At 41.3% G+C, this 21,268-nt stretch overlaps 1 protein-coding gene across 2 annotated transcripts in view; it reads left to right on the forward strand.

Annotated features, from left to right (window-relative positions):
• The window catches only part of Eif2b3 (eukaryotic translation initiation factor 2B subunit gamma), a 65,131-nt gene that overhangs the window by 24,665 nt on the left and 19,198 nt on the right, over positions 1–21,268 (forward strand). For both annotated transcript variants that reach the window (XM_055618532.1, XM_055618531.1), the window contains exons 4-7: positions 1,129–1,288; positions 8,297–8,408; positions 15,202–15,291; positions 20,408–20,535. In XM_055618532.1, coding sequence (XP_055474507.1) covers positions 1,129–1,288; positions 8,297–8,408; positions 15,202–15,291; positions 20,408–20,535 — 490 coding nt within the window. The remainder of the gene's footprint in view (positions 1–1,128; positions 1,289–8,296; positions 8,409–15,201; positions 15,292–20,407; positions 20,536–21,268) is intronic.

The following is a 21,268-nucleotide window of genomic DNA, read 5'->3' on the forward strand; positions in this document are numbered from 1 at the left end:
TTCAGCCTGTTCATTTGCTTCCTCCTCCACTTTGTTCTCATGGCACAGAAGTTTCAAGGAAGATGGTGTGAAGGCCTAGAGACTCTACAGTGATTTATTCATTCATCATGTTGGTGTTGTTTATTTGGTGGTAGAGAGTGTGTGTAGAACTTTACACATGCTAAGCACTTGCCATACCACCGAGCTACATCCTCAGGACCTTATTCATTAATTATTAAATGCCCAGTATATCGTAGTCACTGATTACAAGAATCGACCTCACTTTTTTTTAATTTGCCATTTTATTTTTTTTAAGATTTATTTATTATTATTTATACAACATTCTGCATTTACACCAGATCTTACTATAGATGGTTTTGAGCCACCATGAAGTTGCTGGGAATTGAACTCAGAACCTTTGGAAGAACAATGAGTGTTCTTAACCACTGAGCCATCTTTCCCATAAAAATAGAGGCCATTTATAGTAACAATACTGTTTATATGATGTTGCTATAAGATTAAGTGAATATTTTGTATATGCTTCAAATGATATTGTAATGGTTCACTACCTAAAACGTGAATTAGCAAAGAATGAGGTATTGTGTTATATTGTTTTTTAAATTTAGATGTATTTTTACTTTATGTATATGAGTGTTTGTGTATGCTCATACATTCGCTAGTGTGTGTGTGTGTGTGTGTATGTACCATGTGAATTCCTGGTGTCCATGGAGGTCAGAAGAGGTATCAGATCCTCCCTGATGCAGCTCTGTGGGTTGTCTGTAACCCACATAGTGAGTGTTCTTAACTGTTGAGCCATCATCTTTCCTGCCCCTGATTGTTTTATAAAGACTTTTTCCAATGTCATAGAAATAATGTGATAGTTTTCAAATTGTCCTTAAAGATCGGTGCCAGAAGTCCCTCAGGAGTGCCCAGTCAAGTTCACAAGGGGGCAGCAGAGATTTTAGAACCTGCCCCAGCACAATTCTGTTAGGACAACCCATTTATTTTACTTTTTTTTTTTTCCAGTTCAAATGAGATTTAAAAATACTGTGTGGTTTGTATGTTTCTGAGTTGTGATGTGCTTGTGTTTAATGATTTATGTGACCTTTTCTTGTGTGTGATGTTTACTCTCCTGTCTTCATTTGACAGACAGATGTGCTGGTCCTGAGCTGTGATCTGATAACAGATGTTGCTTTACATGAGGTTGTGGACCTGTTCAGAGCTTATGATGCATCACTTGCCATGTTAATGAGAAAAGGACAAGATAGCATAGAACCAGTTCCAGGTCAAAAGGGGAAAAAAAAAACAGGTAAGGTAGATTAGAGTTTGTTGATTTTATAATTATTATTGTCATTCATTCTTTCGTGTAAAAACCATTTGGGAACCTGCTATGCACTGTAGGTCAAATCAAGACAGCCTCTGATGCTTAAAGGTTTGTAGCTATTAACTAAATTCTGTTATGTCCTTTTGTGTATGGAAAGGAGAATTCAAAACTATTTGCATTGTTTAAGTCTCAGATAATTGTACACATGGCACCTGACACCTGTGAGGTATTTACTCTAGGACACATGGATGCAAACACACATGCATGGCAGCATACTACCAACCCTGTGGATACTCATCCCTGGATATAAGATCATACAGTGTTTAGATTTTGAGTATACTTTTTTAAAGGACAGGATCTAACTGTATAGTTCTGCCTTTCTCTTTACATAGCCTTTGAGTGACCAAGAACTTGCTATATAGAAGAGGTTGTCCTCAAACTCACAGACATCTACCCAGCTCCTCTGGAAGAACAGCTAGTGTCCTTAACTGCTGAGCCATCACTCCAGCCCACTCTTTGTTTTTAATGTGGTACTGGGGGCCTGGTACATACTGCATATACTCTACTATTAAGTACAACCTTAGCCCTTACTTTCTTTTTACCTTGAGTTTTCCTCTTTATCAGAGTTTTATATATCCATAATGTAAGAAGTTTTTTAATTATTCAAAGTATGTTAGAATAAGTAATAGTCCTCCTCCCAGTAAGGCAACCACTTTTAACACTTTTAGCTGATATTTTTGGCATTTAACTCAGTATGTCCATGTAGCATGCTGTTGTTCCTCATGTCTTAGCTTTAGGGGTGTAGCTCTATTTTACCACTCCCTCTGCTCCCACTTTTCAGACTCCACACAGCTTCCTAATGTGGTTATTGGAACCATATTATTACTAGATATTTAATGATTGCATTACTATGATTATACATAGCATTCACAGCTGAGTCGTGCACATTTTTCTTTCCTGTTTTTTTCCTAAATACTGTCTTGTTTTATTGCTTGCTGCTTTCTTTGCATTTAATACTAATCCAACTGCAGCCCCAGTGTTGAATGTCCTCTAATTACATTTGAACATATTAGGTAATCCTTTAATTCAAATCATCTTCTTTTACTGAGGCCGTCTCACTGTGTAACCCTGGCTGGGCCTGTGCCTCCCAATAGTGCTAGGAATCAAACCCAGGGCCCAATTTATTAAATTGTCCCAAAGTCTTTTGGTACATCTCAAGTCAGGAACTATAACAAACCCTTGTCACTTAGATCTTCCTATTCCTTTTAGTCATGAACTGGATATTTACAGTATCTCCAAAAGGAATAAAAATCTCTGCAGCTATGGTAAATGTCCTGAGTCCATCTAAGCCTCTTAGGACCAACTCTTCCTTTTTGTAAATTGTTTGCCAATACTGCAGTCCTCTTTCTTTCTTTCTTTCTTTCTTTCTTTCTTTCTTTCTTTCTTTCTTTCCTTCTTTCCTTCTTTCTCTCTCTCTCTCTCTCTATCTCTCTCTTTCTTTCCCTTTTTCTTTCTTTCTGTTTTAAAAAGTTACTGTGCCAGGCATAGTGGTCCACGCCTTTAGTCTCAGCACTTAGGAGGTAGCAGGCATATTTCTGTGAAGGTCTAGGCCAGCTGGTCTCTATAGAGAGTCCCAGGATAGCCAGGGCTACAAAGAGAGACCTTGTCTCAAAAAAAAAAACAAAAAGAAAACACTCTTTGAAATCCCTTATTTGGATTATTGGTGTCTATTGCCTACAGAAAACTGTCTTGGCATTTTGTTTCCCAGGATTTTTACACTAATGTTCCCCTTCGAAGCTCTTGTCTTTTGTTTGGGGTTTTTGTTTGTTTTTTGAGATACCATGCTCAGCTTCTTGTCTTTTCTGAATCTTTTTGCTATTGGGTCGATTTGGATGTTCTGAATCTGGGTATTGTTATATAGTATGAGCTGTGGCCTTAAACTCAAGGTTCTCCTGCCTTGGCCTCCCAGGTGGAAGGTTTGCAAGGATGCACCATCATGTCTGGCTCTAAAGGGTCTATGGTTGCTTTTTTTTTAAGACAGGGTTTCTCTGTGTAGCCTTGACTGTCCTGGACTTTGTAGACCAGGCTGGCCTTAAACTCAGAGAGACCCACCTGCCTCTGCCTCCGCTAGTGCTGGGATTAAAGGTGTGCACCACCATGCCTAGCTGGGTCTCTTTCTCATGAACATCAATGCTTAATTTGATGCTGTGGGTTAATCAACCTATGTTTTGCCTGCATATTTATCTGTTCTATGTGTATGCCTGGTCTCGGAAGAAACCAGGGGAGAGCTTCAGATCCCCTGGGTATGGAATTGCAGGTGATTGTTAGCCTCTGTGTGGTTGATGAGAATTGAACTAGGATCCTCTGCAAGAGCAGCCAGTGCTCTTCACCACTGAGCTATCTCTCCAGCCCTGTCTGTTCAGATGGTACTGTTAGGTTGTGGAACAGAGTGGGGAACTTCTTTGGTTGCTTTCATACCTGTGATCTTGGTTTCCATAGTTGCTTCACCTCTTTTCTTTGCTTCTGTTTCACTTCCTTCCAAGACTTACTCTTTTGCCTTATTTCTACTTTATTTCAATTAGCCTCCCTGAGTGCCGGGATTACAGGTGTGCACCACAGGACCTGGGTGAGGAGAGCCTGCACCTTTAATCCCAGCACTCGGGAGGCAGAGGCAGGTGGATCTCTATGAGTTCGAAGCCAGCCTGTTCTACAGACAGTGTTCTAGGACAGTCAGAGCTACACAGAGAAAACCTGTCTTGAATCCCCCACACACACACCTTAAAAGAAAAGCTAGTTAATAAGCCAGTTCAAGGACTGTAAAAAGATCTAAGGGACTGTAACTAACCATATCTCTGATGGTAGAAGAAGCTGCACGTTTGTGACCTTTCAAAACTTGCAGTGTAGACTATTAGTCTGGTTTTTGGTTTGTTTGTTTGTTTGTTTGTTTTCTTTTTCAAGATAGGATTTCTCTGTATAGCTCTGGCTGGCCTTGGTTTGGGGTTTTTTTGTGTTTGTTAGTTTGATTGATTGATTGATTGATTGATTTTTTCAAGGCAGGGTTTCTTTTCTAGGCAGGGATGGTAGCACACACCTGTAATCTCAGCACTCAGGGAGGTAGAGGCAGGAGGATCGCTGTGAGTTTGAGGCCAGCCTGGTCTACAAAGTGAGTCCAGGACAGCCAAGACTACATGAGAAACCCTGTCTCCAAAAACAAAACAATATGAAAAGACATGTGAGCCCTGACTGTCCTGGAACTGGCTCCATAGATCAGGATAGCCTCAGATAGAGGCTGCCTGCCCCTGCCTTCCGAGTGCTGGTATTAAAGGTATGTACCACCACCACCACTGTCTAGTCTGTTTTTTGTTTTTATTTGTTTGTTTTTTAATATGGTTTTCTGTTGTTGTTTAGAACAGGGTCTCAGTGTGTAGACCTGGCTGCCCTGGAACTGGCTGTGTAGGTTGGGCTGGCCTTGGACTTGCTGCAGCCCCCTACCCTGTCTCTCTATACCCGCCTGTGCCATTGCTCCTGCTTGTCTAGTTTTGATTTGTTTTCAATTTGCATAGTATGGCTGTGTCTGTATAACGAGTGAATATGCCTGTCATTTATTCTGTCTTTGTCTGGTTTGGCATCAGGGTCATGCTGACTACATAAAATGAATTAGAATTCTGAACTCCAGATGTGACTCTTTTTATAAGGTAGGAATCCAAGTTTATGATGGAGTGAGTGAACGGATAGGGAGTGAACAACTGTAGGGAAGATAGAAAATTCAACCAGAGAAGTAAAAATCAAGTCGGAAAAAATAGGAATATTTGAATATGACATAATTTTTTAAAATTCATAGTTTTATTTGCTTTATTAGCCTTGTTTGTGTAGTCTTTCTTCATAGGATAGACATTCTGAAGTTAGCTGTTCTGCTCCCAAGTCGAATTCACTTTGATAAAGCAGGATGGAAAGAAGCCTCTCCAAGTGCCTATAACCTTTGTTCAGAGTTTGCAGTTACTATGGTAGCCACAAAGAAACAATGTAGGGAAGAAGGACCAAGAAGGGAAGCCACGTGCAACAGAGCTGAAAATTGCCTGGCTGGAAGTGACTGCACTCAGGACAGTCACTTGATTGTCAAGCGATTGAAGGTTTTTGTGAGCCTAAGAGCCTGAATATGTTAAGCACTCCAGAAATGCCATCTGTTTTCCTTCACAAACTTTGCTGTAGTCTCAAATTGTCATGTGATGGATGAATTGATAAATTTCAGAGCTGTGTATGCCATTGGGATTCTCTTCAAAATTTAGCTTCAAATTGACCTTATTTGCTTTTCCTGTGGATTGCGCTAACTTTGGCTTTGGGCAAGAACTGTATAATTTTTCCCGTTCAGATTCAAACACTACATATGAGGTAACAAGCTACCATGTGAGTGATGAGTGCTTCGGTCACCAGAGCGAATGTCATAGAGCTAACACTTTGCTGTGGATGCACAGCCAGCTACAGCCAGCCCTGAAGCATTGTAGGCATGGTAGTACTCAGCCCTAATCCCATCTGTCCATAGGCTAAGGCAGGGGAGTCATGAGTTCAAGTCAGGCTGGGTTACATATTGAGACCTGTCTCAAAGAGAGGTGGATGGATGCAGACATATTGTGTGTTTCGGCTTACTTGCACATGTGTACATGCGTGCCAGAGGTTAACATCAGGTGTCTTCCTCCACCTCCCATCCCTTTTTTAAAAGACATAATCTCTCACTGATATTTCAGCTAGGCTGGGATCTGGTATTTCAGCTAGGCTGGGATCTGCCTGTCTTTGCCCCACACCCAGCCCCGGGGTTAGAAGCACATGCTGCCATCTGCAGGTCTTATGTGGATACTGAGGATGGGTCCAAACTCAGGTCCTCATGCTTTCATAAAAAGCACCTTACCCATGAAGTATGTATTTATTTCATTTTCTTAACTTACATTTCTATTGTTTTGTTTTCAAGACAGGGTCTCACTATGCAGCACTATGTAGCTCTGGCTATCCTGAAATTTAGTCCAGACCAGGCTGGAACTCAGAGAGATCCACCTGCCTTTGCCTCCAAAGTGCTGGGATTAAAAGAGTGTGCCACTATACTTGGCAACTTAAATATCTTAATAGTTTGGTCAATAATACTATTATAAATTCTCTACATATATTAATTCATTTAATCATAACAAATTTATGTATCAAATACTATTAATCCTGTTTAACTGAAGAATAGAGGGGTTAATTAATGTGCTTATATATAAGTTAATAAAGAACCATGCTGATATTCCTACCTTGGTGGGCAAGCTTTAGAAGCTCAGTTCTTAATTGTTACCCTATGCGATTTCTGAGTATACATGTCTTTGGATACACACATCGACAAGGTGGTGGTGGTGCATGCCTTTAATCCCAGCACTTGAAGGCAGAAACAAGACAAGTGCATCTCTGAGTTCAAGGCCAGCCTGGTCTATAGAGCAAGTACTAGGACAGTCAGGGCTACACAGAGAAACCCTGTCTCAAAAAAAAAAAAAAACAACGTGTAGATGCTAGTGTGAATATTTGTGGTTTGTGCATGTGTGTGTGTTATGTGTGTTCCTATGTGCTCATGCACTTGATTTGGTGGCCAGAGGTCAGTGTTAGACCTCATCCCCAGCCGATCCCCGCCTTGTTCTTTAGACAGTCATTGGTTAGCCTGCAGCTCTCTGGTTCAGCTAGAGCAGCTGCCGGACCAGCAGCAGAGACCCCCCGCCTGCGCCTCCCAGCGGGGTTACATGCACACCCCTTGCACAAGGGTGCTAGGGATTAAACTCAGGTCCTCAAGCTTGTGCACCGACCTTCGACCTTCGCTCCCAGCTGTCTGCCCAGCCAAGTAGCACGTGTTATTAAGTTTCCAACAATGTGCTAGATGTTATAGGAAATACAGAATAAAAATTGACCTTTGGTGTATTCATACTGTGTCTGGGGAAAAGAAACACATAATAGGAAGTAGCACTACAGTGGCAGCATGTATCTGTCTACCATCCAACTCTATACCTCGTAAAATATACATCTTTCTATGGGTGCACACATAAACAGTTGCTTAGTCGATGCATAGTTACATTTGGTTGACTATAGGTGACCTTAAACAATAGTATTCCCACTTTCACAGTTTACAGACCTAGCTTATTATGAGCTAGATTATTTGCAAAAAGATAATTCCTTGCTGTACTTTCTGTGATATGCAGTAGACAGACAAGTCATCTGCTTTTTTGACTGACTTTATCTTGACTGTCTCACTTTTTTTGTCCTCCCTTTGCTGCTGGCTCTCAAACCCAAGACAAATGCGCTAGCACTTAGTTAGCCCACCCCCTTTTATTTCTTAGGCTGGCCTTGAAGCCTCTTTGGTCTTAGCCTCCCAAATGCTGCTATCAGAGGTGCGCACCACCATGCCTACCTCTTAACTTTATTTTTAAAATAATTTCATGTTTGTGGAGTGGTTTAAGTATAGCAGTTTACCAGAATAGCACAAAGATTGCATATATCCTTTACCTAGAGTTTCCAATTTTTAATATTTGCTCCATTCTTTTCTTTATATATATAAATATTTTTCTCCATATATATATATATGTATATATATATATATGTTATGTGTGTGTGTGTGTGAAAGTTGGGAACTACTTGAAAATAAGTTGTGACTGAGTCCCTCTGCTTTTAAATGTGTATGTGTGAACCACCCCTCCCTCAGAAAACAGTCCCTTAAAACCAAAATCTGCACTGGTACAGTACATTAGTGTATTACTTTAGTCAAAATTCACCAGTTTACCTAATATACCTTTAGAGCAATATAAATATACTTGGCCCTTCATGCTTTAAGCGTTGTAGTATGTGACATGATGCTCATCATGACTTCCCTCCTGTCATAGTCCTGTCTGATTCTAAGAGCAATGTAAAGAGGTCCCCTGCCTCCTGATTAGTCATGCAAGCAGGACAAATGGCTTGATTTGCTTTTCTCTCTTTTATATGATTCAGTGGAGCAGCGTGACTTCATTGGAGTGGACAGCACAGGAAAAAGGCTGCTCTTTATGGCTAATGAAGCAGACTTGGATGAAGAGCTGGTCATTAAGGGATCCATCCTGCAGAAGTAAGCCCTAGGGATTGTCTTCTTGGCTGCTGTCCTTTTCTTGAAACCAAATAAAACCACCCACCATGGGAAAGAAGGGATGAAAACTAGATTATACTGTGTGAAATTGAGAAAAGTATGTGCATGCTATCCCATGAGACAGGGTTCCGGCTTCTCATCATGGAGTGCACACAGTGTTGCCTGTGTATTTTCTTACCAAGGTAGAGCCAACTCCTGTGTTGAAGTAGAACAAAGCATCTGTGGGAAGAGCAGGGCTGACCTTCTGGTGGTGTTAGAGAGCCTCCTCCTTAAAACGTGCTAGAAAGCATATAAGATAACCCCCATCTGCGGTGGTAATAGGGAACAAATCTGCAGGAGTTTTACATCTGGAGAATAGGAAACTCTTATCTCACTAAACACAATTCCCCATTCTCTCCCTCCCCATAAGTCCCTGGCAATCACAATTCTACTTTGTTTATCAGTTAATCTGAGTAATTTATATCAGTGAAATCCTATAATATTTATCTTTTTAGTTGACTTATTTCATTTAGCGTGATATCCTCAAGGGTCACTGTGTTTTATCCTATGACAGAATCACGCCTTTTTATTTCTTATTTATTATCTCTGAAATGTGTATTAAGAGCCATTTTTTTTAAGAGCCTTGACTGTCCTAAACTGGCTTTGTAGATTAGGCCAGCCTTGAACTCAGAGATCTCCCTGCCTCACCTCCTGAGTGCTGGAGTTGGGACCACACTGAACTTTTAAACATTCTTAAAAAAAAAAACAACAACAACAACAAAAAAAAAAAAACACTTTAGTTGTTGTTTTGTTTTTCTAGAGAGGGTTTCTCTGTATAGCCTTGGCTGTCCTGGACTCACTTTGTAGCCCAGGCTAGCCTTGAACTCGCAGAGATCTACCTGCCTCTGTCTGCCTGAGTTCTGAGATTAAAGATGTGTGTCACTATGCCCAGCTTCTTAGATATTCTTAACAGTTATATACACACACGTCCTTGAGTGTATTCCATCTACTCCTTTATTTATTTTGACATGTACTTTTTTATGTGCGTAGGTGTTTGCCTGCTTTAATGTTGGTCCTCTATGCGCCTGCAGTGCCCATGGAGACTAGAAGTGGGCATCCCATGCCCTAGAACTGCAGTTGCCAATGGTTGTGAGGTACCTTGTGGCTGGTGCTAGTAACAGGACCTGGGTCCTCTGCAGGAGCAGCAATCATTCTCAACCACTGAGCTCTCTCCCCTCCATCTCCTTCTTACAGAACGGGAATATCTGTTAAAAGCTTCTTGTTTTGTTACCTTTGTTTTTCATCTTGCACATGTGACTGGTTCCTTTTGTTAATTTTTTATTTTAATAGAAAAGCAAACATGGATTCAGTAGCCAAAATCTGGTGATAGGATATGTCATCATTAGTACAATCCTTTATTTTGAATGTAAAGTATTATCATCATCATCATCATCATCATCATCATTATTTTGTGGATATGTGTTTGTTTGTGTTGGAATGATGTCTGTCTTTGGCACAATTGCCAAGCATACCTGTGGAGAACAAACGACAATTTGTTGAGTCAGTTTTCTCCTTCCAACTTTGTGTGAGTGCTAGGCATTGAGCTCAGGTGGTCAGGCTTCCATAGCAAATACTTTCACCCACCGAGCCCTCTCTTTCACCTTTATGACGAGTCTACACGTCACTCTCACAACCTTCTTGTTCCCCTCTTAGCATGCTGTCTGAAGAGCAGCTGGCCATTCATCTAGACTATAGAGAGTGCCAGGCTTCCCTAGGTATGGTATCAAATGCTTTCATTCTAGACTTGAGAGGCAGAGAGAGGCAGGCCAGCGGGGGCTCCAGGTTTAATATAAAGATATAATATATAAACTGACTCCTCAAACTCCATTAAAACAACATAAAGGGGGTTTTGAAAGCTATAAATCCAGAAAGCTAAAGAAAATCTATTTCTCTAAGCTTTAGTTTCTCCAGCCGAATGTGGTTTATCTTTTTTTTTTTTAACTCTATTTTATTTCTGACAGGCATGTGTTTTTAATAGTTCAAAAGTGTAAGGTATTTGTGCCAAATACTTAATAAGAAAATGATGATGTTCTTCCCACAGTGTTATGTGGTTCACTTTTAAATTCAAGTCAAGGGACCAAGGGTGTTTTGTTGTTGTTGTTTTCTGGAAGGGTAATAAACACTTAAAAACAAGCTTTTAAAGAGATCTTTTTAAATGAAATAAAGTGTTCACAGTTTCATCTTGGAAGGTTTAGGCATTTGTATCTGGGAAGACAAGGACAACTGCAAAAAGCATGGCCAAGTCTATTTTGGAGACTAAAGATAATGAAAAATGGTTTAAACTTCAGTTGTTTTGTGTGGGGGAAGTCTTGAAATACTTCTCATCTAAATTAGTATCCCTATCGATACCAGTCCTAATTCCTAAAATACTTCTCATTTTATGATAAGGATAGGTAATATAGAAGCACTTGTTTCTAAGCCAAAATCTGCCAACTCTGGTAGCTCCTCTAAATCCCAGCATCCAGGAGATAGAGGCAGGTGGGTCTCTGTATCTACATAGTTTCAGGACAGCCAGGGTTACATAGAATCCCTGTCTCAACAACAACAAAACAAAAAAGAAAAAGAAAAAAGAGAAGCAGCTAAAATCAAAAGCACTGGGCTTTTTTTCTTATATTTCTATATTTTTCTCAATTCTGTAAAGAAACTTGGCCAGCCAGGTGGTGTGCACACCTTTAATTCCAGCATGTGGGAGGCAGAGGCAGGCAGATCTCTGTTTGAGGCCAGCCTGGTCTATAGAGTGAGTTCCAGGACAACCAAGCCTACACAGAGAACCCTGTCTCAAAAAAACGAAAAACAAACAAACAAAAAACAGAAAATAAGAAACTTGGCCGTGAGAACCCTCATGTCTTTAAACATGACTATATGAGCTATAGAGGGCAAGGGAAATATTCCAGCCTTCTGTCTGTGTGGATCGTCATTTTGCCAGTTCTGATCTTGAGTGTTGAGCAGTAGAAATCAGCTTTTTTTTTTTTTTTTTTAAGGTTCTGTTTTCTTTGATATACTGAATCTGTTACCACTGTTCTTCCAAAATTTGTTGGTCTTTGTCCTTGTGAGTTTATATCTTTAAATTAAAACAAACAAATAGCTGGGCAGTGGTGGTGCACTCCTTTAATTCCAGGGTGGGAGAGGCAGAGGCAAGTAGATTTCCAGCGTTGTCTAGAGTTCCTGGACAATCAAGGTTACACAGAGAAACCCTTTCTCAAAAAAACCAAACCAAAAAAAAAAACTCTTCACTGCCACTTTACTGCGTTTTCAGAATTCACAGTGATTAGTGTCTGTGTTTAGCCTTACCCAGGATTGTTTTCCTTTTTTTTTTTTTTCTTTTTGCCTCTCCTCTCCTTTCCTTCTCTTCTCCATCCTCCCCTCTCTTCTCTGCCCCTACCTTACCTTATTGTCCATCCCTTCTTTTTCTCTTCCCTACCTTCTTTCTCTTCCTTCATCCAGCCCAGATCCTATGCTTATTTACTATACCTATCTATGCAGCTTCAATTTTCTTTTTTCTTATGATATATATAAGAAATTATTAATATTTTATATTGCTAATATTTTAATGTTATTAAAATATTAATATTTTGTATTGTGTTGGGGAAACATACATACTTGCCATGACATACATATGGAAGTCAGAGGGCAACTTGTGGAAATGAATTCTCTCCTTTCACCATTTAAGTTTTAGGGTTCAAACTCAGGTTGTCGGGCTTGGTAACAAGCTTCCTTGCCCCCTGAGTCATCCCATTGTCCTACAATTTTCTTTTTTGCTCTGTGGTGCTGGGTGAGAAACCCTGGGCCTTGTGCTTACTAGGCAAACTCTACCACTGAGCTGTATCACTACCCCAACTCTGAATTTTTAGTTAATTTATACATCTGTTTTTGTCAACTACTACATAGATTTTAGTAAGTTTTTCAGGAATACTATTTTGTATTGGCATAAATTGGCACCATTATAAATTTATAGTTCTAATTTATTTATCTATTTATGTTTTTCTCAAGACAGGGCTTCTCTGTGTAGCCTTGGCAATCTGGGACTCGCTTTGTAGACCAGGCTGGCTTGAACTCACAGTGATCTGCCTGCCTCTGCCTCCCTGAGTGCTGGGATTACGGCACTGGCCGCTGAGCCCAGCATTCCAATCTTAATTGAGCCCTCAAAACCATGCTGCAGTCTTGCCCAGCTCAGACCAGCCTTTTTCCTCCCAGCTTTGGCAAGGGACCACATTCAAAGACCTTTTAGGTCTATGTAATCTGGTTGGAATACACCCTTAGTATATACCTTTAATCCCAAACAATGAAGGTAAGGTTAGTTTGTAGAAGGAAGCAGGTCTAATTGAGGGGCAGACAAAGTGATGGTCAGAAAAAGATTTGACAGAATGAGTTAGAGAACAGGGCAGGGAAGAAAGGCTACTTAATATCAGGCAGGGAGAGAGAGAAGGTTTTTTTACCAAGAATTTTTTACAGAAACAGGTTGCAGAAGCAACAAGCTAGACACAGGTGAAGACAGATTAAACCAGAGAATGAGGCTAAACCTGATGATTAAAACATATTGCCAGAATTAGTTTGAGGCCAGGCAGAGCAATTCAGTTAGAAACCAGTTTGAATCAGTCAGCTTGGAGAGGAGCTTGGGACAGAACAGCTGAGTTGAACTAGCCAGCAAGAGTTCAGTTAGAGCTAGAAAGGATTGGAAATGATTCTCATCTCAACCCCTCATCTGAGAAAATAAAAACATTTATAGTTAATCCTTCTACAACCTCCACCCACAGCTGTGGAGAGCTTCCCATAATCCTCTGACTTCCATATTATTTTGTTGTTGTTGTTTCTTGAGACAGGGTTACTTTGTGTAGCCCTGGCTGTCCTGTAACTCCTTTGTAGATCAGGCTGGCCTCGAACTCACAGAAACCCACCTACCTCTGCTTCCTGAGTGCTGGGATTAAAGATGTGCACTACCACTGCTTCTGCATTACTTTTTTTAAACAATTTTTTAAAGATATATTTATTTATTTTTATGTATATGAGTGCTATCTTTACATGTACACCTGCATGCCAGAAAAAGGTTATGTATAGATGGCTCAGTATACATGATTGTGAGCCATCATGTGGTTGCTGGGAATTGAACTCAGGACTTCTAGAAGAACAGACAGTGTTCTTAACCACTGAGCCATTTCTCCAGCCCTCCACATTACTTTTTATTCAAATGTTTATTTATTTTTTTTAGTGTGTATGAATGTATGTGTGTGGGTATGTGCACATGAGTGCCCCGAGGAAGTCAGAACAGGACATCGGATCCCCTGGAGCTGGAGTTACAGGCAGTGAGTTGCATGAGGTGGGTACTGGGAACTGAATTTGGGTCCTATGAAAGAATAGTACACGCTCTTAACTGCTCAGCCATCTCTAAAGCCCGTGTGTGTGTGTGTGTGTGTGTGTGTGTGTGTCCAAATGTGGTGGTGAATGCCTGTAATCTCAGGAGTGGGAAGGCTGAGGCACAAAGACTCCTGCAAGATCAAAGCCAACATGCATGACATAGTGAGATGCTGTCTTAAAACAAAAACTTCAGATCAACGAAAAGAATAGTAATAGAGCAGTTGTAACAACATACTGTAATAAAAATTATGTAAGTAAAATCTTTCTCTCAGAAATACCTTATTCTGCTTGGCATGGTGGTGCATACCTTTAATCCTACACTCTTAGGCAGAAGCAGGTGGATCTATGAGTTCAAAGCCAGCCTGGTCTATACAGTGTGTTCCAGTCCAGCCAGGGCAACATAGTGAGACCCTTGTTTCAAAATAAAACAAAATCCTATTATAATTTCACTTTTTAAAACAAAATATGTATGTGTGTATGTTTTTGAGACTGGGTTTTCTGTGTAGCCCTGTCTGTCCTAGAACTCTGTAGACCAGGCTGTTCTCAAACTCAAAAATCCGCCTGCCTCTGCCTCCCAAGTGCTGGGATAAAAGCAGTGTTCCACCACTGCCCAGTTTAAAACAACAAAAAAAATTAAAAACAATGTTTCACTGTGTAGCCTAGGCTGGCCTAGAACTAATTTACTGTGTAGACCAGGCTGTCCTTAGTCATACAGAGATCACCGGCCACTCCTGGGATCAAGGAGATGCACAGCCATGCTTGACATAATCTAGAGGAAGCCCGTTATGGCTTCTCTTGGGCAGATCTAGATTGCCGGCTTCACTACCCTTGTGCATTGAAGCCACTGTAAAGTAAAGCTTCATAAGCACTGTGCTGCTAGGACAGAGGCTCTGCCTAACCGAGGTGGCCAACAGGTGATTACTGGTCAGGTGGATAGCATTTAAAATTTAGATGACCTGAACAAAAGAATGATTTTTGTCTCAAGTGAAATGGGACCAGATTTCACTACACATGTGTATCTAAAATTATAACTTATTCCTGGAATTTTCCATTTACTATTATCAGACCATAATTACCTACAACTGTGGAAAATGGAACTGCCAATGAGGGTACACTACTGTAATATCAGCTCGTCACATAGTATTTTTGAAAATAAAGAGCACTGGGCACATATGTGGTACACTTCACACATGGAGGCAAAAAATAAAAACTGGAGCCAAAAAAAAAAAAAAGAAGAACTGCGCCTACCACTTTGCTCTCCCCAGGCTGAAGTGTTGGCATCATGGCTCTGTCTCTTATCAACTTCCTGGGGCCCATTACCTGATGACAGGCTAATATCCATATTACCTGATTATGAGCCTATTCTTCTATGTTCTTCTTACAGGCATCCTAGAATACATTTCCATACAGGCCTTGTGGATGCCCATCTCTACTGCTTGAAGAAATATGTTGTAGATTTCTTAATGGAAAATAGGTAAGAATGGGGAAGGTAGAGTTTTGTTTTGTTTTCTTTATTCAGGCATTTGTCTTACACAGTCATTCTTAATTTTCCTGCTCACTCTTGAGCTGGGTGAACTCTGGAGCTGGAATTACAGGGGTTGTGAGCTGCCTGACATCGGTCCTGGGAACTGAAATCAGGTCTGCTGCAAGAGCAGTGTGCTTTCTTAGCTCCTGAGTCCTGTCTTGTCCTTGTCTTTATTTTTGAGACAGGGTTTCTCTGTGTATCCTTGGCTGTCCTGGAACTCACTCTATAGACCAGGCTGTCCTCCAACTCAGAGACCCACCTGCCTCTGCCTCCTGAGTACTAGGATTAAAGACATGCACCGCCATCATTGTGCTGAGGTATAATTTTTAACAAACTACCTTGTGATTCAGTTAATAGTCTTAAACTTTTTCTTTTTTTGTGGTGCAAAGGCAAGAAGCTAGGGCCTTGTGAACCAAGGTAAATGGTTTACCACTGAGTTATACTCTAGACTAGAGTCTTCTTAATGTTAGGTACCAGTTTATACAAAGATGACAGTTGGTTTTCATTTCTGTTTTAGGAAAGAATCAAATTATTGATACACTGTTACTTTGCTTACACCAAAGAAACCCTGATTATATTTAGGGGATCTGTGAATAATAAACCGGCAGAATATTTTTGTAAAACTTTAAATAAGCTGGGTGTGATAGGACATACCTATAATCCTAGCCATTGGCAAGTGGAGACAGAGGGTCAGGAATTCAAAGCCATCCCTGGCTATGTATGGAGTAGAAATGCAGCTAGAATCCCAAGAAGAGTTGGTAGGAAACAAAGATCCAGTAGTTAAGAGGCTGGTTTCCCTTGGTGACTTCTGGATACGTTTCTGTTTGAGCAGGCTGTGACTTAAAAGCAGGCACTGCAGCAGCTAAGTTTCCCCCGAGCAACTTGGCTCTTGTTTACATTCTGGCTTTGAGTTGGGCCCAGCAGTGCAGCCCTCTACTATTCAGGAGGCTCAGCAAGAAGATCACAAGTTCAAGCCTACATGAGCTACACAGCAAGTTCAAGGCCAGCCTTAGCAACTTAACCTTACATTAATAAGTAACTATAGGACTGGGGGTGTAATGTACTTCAGAGGTGGAGCACTTTCATAGCATGCACAGGTCTCTAGGTCCATTCCCTTATCTCTGTCTTTGGCTGATAGGTTAGGATGTATGCAGAAATAAAGGAAGGAGAACTAGGCCCAGAGTACCATGTACATCCCTGGTACCCATGGATACTTCAATTTCCTGAGACTAGAGCTACAGTTGGTTGTGAGCTGGCATGTTGGTACTGGGAATTAAGCCTGGGTCCTCTGGAAGAACAGCCAGTGTTCTTTCTTTTTCTTTTCTTTCTTTTTTTCTTTTTCCCCAAGATAGAGTTTCTCTGTATAACAGAGCCCTGGCTGTCCTGAACTCACTTTGTAGACCAGGCTAGCCTCAATCTCATAGAGATCCACCTACCTCTGCCTTCCAAGTACTGGGATTAAAGGTGTGTGCTACCATCTCCTAGCTTGTAGCCAGTGTTCTTATTGCTGAGCCAACTCTGCAACCCACAGGTCCATTTCTATAAGCTCAAGGCCATCTTGGTCAGCATAACAGGTTCCAGGCTAGCCAAAGCTAGCCAAAGCTATGTAACGAAACCCTATCTCCAAAAAAAAAAAAATATGAGTGCTTTCTTTGGAAGAACAGCCAGTGCTCTTAACCTCTGAGCCATTTCTCCAGCCCTAGTGCTTTCTTAATAATAGAATTGCGGCTTATGGATCCAGGATGTGTAAGCAGTTTACACTAAAGGCAGCCTTACCCTGGCTGCGGTCGCTTATTTATAGCTCAGTTTGCTCTCAGTTTGCTGTTTGCACACCTGGCGAGTGTAATAAAGTGATATATGCTTTGAAAACAAGCCTGAGGTTGGTGGTGAGTGAGGCTGCTGGCCGCAAGATCTGCCAAATGAGATTTTCTGCTGCAGTCTGTTACAACAAAGTGTGATTCAGAGCCTCAGACCAAACTGAGTCTGTTGAAGAGACCCTTACCGTGTTCTCGTCTTCATCTCAGAGTTGCTAGAATCAAAGTGTATTGAGCCAGCTGTGGTGACTCATGTTTGTAATTTCAGCATGTGGGAGGTAGAGACATGAGGATTGCAAATTCTAGGCCAGCCTAGGCTACAGGGCAAGTGACTTTGTCTAGGAGGAAAAAAGAAAAAGGGAATATACACATGTCCCTAAAAACTGAACATGGAGTTATAAATCGTGAGACAGTCTACTAGGTACAGTGGTGTAGCCCTACAGCCTGCAGGTACTTTGGAGTACTCTATCCAGCTGCTTAGGTATTAGCCTTTATTTTAGGCCTATTTCAGGTCAGGGTGTTCCACAAAGGCTCACAGTAGCCTTGTACAGTTCTTGGCACAGCTGTGACCTGCCTCCACTCTGCACACTATGTGAACTGGCCTGACGTTGAGCCCCAGCAGAAGTGGCTGCGATTTGGCAGGACAGCTCCTTATCTATTCAAATCTCTTATCTCATCCCTCACACCCAGAATCTGTTGATAGGCCCATGTGGCAAAGCTTGTTTGCTTGCCTTTTGCAGTGACAGTTCTGTTTGATCTATAATGGCCCTAAAAATCCTCCAGCTGTCTCTGCTTTGTCTCTTCTTCAAAAACAACTGCCTTGTTTTCCAGGGGAAGGGGATGAGGAATATTTGCTATCCACATTAGTGCGGAACATTGAAAACACTAAGAATAAGTGTTGTTTCATTCTTATATTCATATGGAAATTTTTAATTTTCATCAAAGGATCAAGAGAAGGAAAAAAACATTGAAATTCAATACAGGGACTTCCAGCTTACACAGAAATGTTCAAAGATGTTTGATTTGATCCTTTAACAATAACGTAAGACCATGAACTATGTAGCTCCAGGGTCCGTGATTTCTCTCGCCCTCCTCAGCCTCTGCTCCTCTCTTGACTTAACAGTGCATGTGTGTGGTCCTGTGTCTACATGCTGAGCTCCTTTTGGTGGGCCTCTGGCAAAGGATGAGTACTAACAGCAACAGTGAGTGTTGGGGTGGTATTCACACTCTCATCCCTTCCTCAGGCCTCATCTCTCAGAGATTATATCTGATTAGCAACTTCCACCACATGTTCCCTGCCTATTTGACCTGCTTTTCTCCCTCTCCCTTTCTTCTGCCCCTCCACTAATAATCCCTTTAAATATTAGAAACAGCATTTACCAAAGTCCAGCAGAGCAATTGACATATAAAAGTCATGGTGAATACTAAACAAATTAATTAGCCATCTAAAAACCTGAATTAGTCCCTCACCCATCTGTTTTCATTTTCTTTGCTAAGTAAGAGTCAGAAGCATACTGAAGGTCAGCAGGTACCTGCACTAAGCCTGATTCCAATCCCCAGAATCCACATGGTGGAAGGAGAGAACCTACTTCCAAAGGCTCTCCCTAATTTACATACTTAGAGTGATAAGTGCAAACACATTCTCACATGCAGGTACACACATGTATACAAACACACACACACTGTAGGTAAACAAATAATGGTTTTTGTTTTTTTTTTTTTTTATTGGTTGGTTGTTTAGTTTGTTTTTTGAGACAGGGTTTCTCTGTGTAACCATGGCTCGCTTTGTAGACCAGGCTGGCCTTAAACTCACAAAGATCCACCTGCCTCTGTCTCCCAAGTGCTGGGATTAAAGGCCTGTGCCACCACCACGCCCAACACAAATAATGATTCACTATACCAGAAATCAAATCCTTTCTTTCCTTATTAAAGATTTGTTAGACCCAACAACCTATTGTCTTTATTATTTAAGGTGTGTGCGTGCGTGCGTGCGTGCGTGCGTGCGTGTAAAAGTCAGAGGATAACTTGTAGGAGTTGATTCTCTTCACCATGTAGGTTCTGGGAATGGAATTCAAGCAGGCAGGTGAACTATCTCTGCAGCTCTTGTGTTGATACCATCAAAAAGGAAACAGCTTCCTGGGAACCAAAAAAGGCAAATTCATTTTGCACTGGAAGCACTCCAGAGCTCTGGCTAACTCAGTGTTCCTCTCTAAGAGTCACTCTGTACATGATTAACGTTGATCTTGTTCTTTGTGAATGTCAGTCTAAGCCAATGTAATTATATTTAAGCAAGTTGAAGCTAACTTTGTGGAGATTCTTAACCGATAGAAAGTACAGCTGTTACAATATATAGATGCTGTTCTTCTGAGTGACTAGGAACACAAGGTTTGCTTAGGAACTACTCTGTGAGAAGAATGAATTCTGAATCTGCAGAGAGACTAGACTCGGTGACCCATGCCTCTAATTCCTGCATTTAGAAAGCTGAGGCAGGAAGATTGGCCACACTTGTTACTTACTCTGTCTTCTGACCTCTACAGACGCACATGCAGGCAAAACACCCATACAAAATATAAATAAAGTAAATATTTTTTTTAAAGGTGTTTTAAACTATGTGCAGAAATATATGTCTCTGTCTGTAATCCCAGTAAAGGGGAAGCAGAAGCAGATGTCTTTCTGAAGCTCACTGGCTATCGAGCCTAGCTAAATCATTGAGCTCCAGGTTTAGTGAAAAACTGTCTCTCAAAAAGTAACATGGAGCTGGGTGGTGGTGCCCACCTTTAATCTCAACACTCAGGAGGCAGACAGGTGGATCTCTGAGTTCGAGGCCAGTTTGGTTTACAGAGCGAGTTTGGGGACAGCCAGAGCTATGCAGAGAAACCTTGTCCTGAAAAAAAATGAGGTAGAAGGTGATAGAGGAAGATACTTGGCATCAGCCCCTCACCTCTGTGCATGCATGTGTGCACCCAAGAAACATGTGCATACATGCACACACACACAAAGTCTGCTTTTCCATGGATTGTTGCCAGTGAAAAGTCAGGGCACTGTGTTACATACTCCATGCGTACTTGTGTAAGTATGCACACACATAGACAAACCACGTAGCTGGGAATTGTGGAAGGCTATTTTGTGACTTGACCAAAGGGAGGAATTCTCATATTCTTCCCATTCTTTGGCTTTTCCTAGAGTGCAATAATTTCTGACCCAAAAGAATCCAGTGAGGTTTCTTATATTTGGCCACTCTTCCCTTCCAGGTCAATCACTTCTATCCGAAGTGAACTGATTCCATACCTAGTAAGAAAACAGTTTTCTTCAGCTTCCTCACAGCAAAGGCAGGAAGACAAAGAAGAGGATCTAAAGAAAAAGGAGCTGAAATCTTTAGGTGGGTGTTTGGATTGGTGCAGTAAGACGGGTAGAGGTTAAAGGACCTTTGTGGACAATGGTATCCCAAGATGCTCACCTTAAAACGGTTAGCTTACAGGACAGAATGGGCTAGCTGACCTTACTCCCTCAACTCTGGATGCACTTATTTGGGCAAAGTCAGCTCCTGCCCTGCTCAGGGGCAGGCTGACCAAGCATCTGACCCTTTGTTTGGTCTATAACCTGTTTGACTATGTTCCTCACTAGACCGTTAGGCCTGCAAATTCTCCTTATCACATCTCAGTTTCAGACTGGTCCTTCAGGAGTAGGCAGACCTACCGTCTTCTGTCAATGAATGGAATGTCATGAAGTATACAATACAACCAGAGGCCATCCAGACTGTCTCCATTACAGGATCTGGAGATGAAATCTCTCTGGTTTGCTCTCAAATTCCTGTGTCCCTGCCCCAGTCCTAGGCTCCTAGATGCTTTTATCAACAGGACAGGCAGCGACGGCAGACTCAGCAGTACAGCCCTAGCCCTGGCAGCTGCCTCTGTGACCTGAACAGACTCCTCAGTCTTAGTCTTCTTACCATGAAATTAAAGGCCTTTAAGCTTGTCATGGCTGAAATAGAGTAGTTGTTGTGGCTCCAAACAATGTGGTGTATCCTGGTTCAGCATCCTGCTGTTGTAGGGAGGCCAGACACTAAGGCCTGCATACATGTTGTGTGCTCTTATGATTTACAGGGTCATCAT

The sequence above is a fragment of the Psammomys obesus genome, unplaced genomic scaffold, assembly GCF_907164565.1.
Source record: "Psammomys obesus unplaced genomic scaffold, mPsaObe1.curated_primary_1811, whole genome shotgun sequence".
In the NCBI taxonomy this organism is placed as follows: Eukaryota; Metazoa; Chordata; class Mammalia; order Rodentia; family Muridae; genus Psammomys; species Psammomys obesus.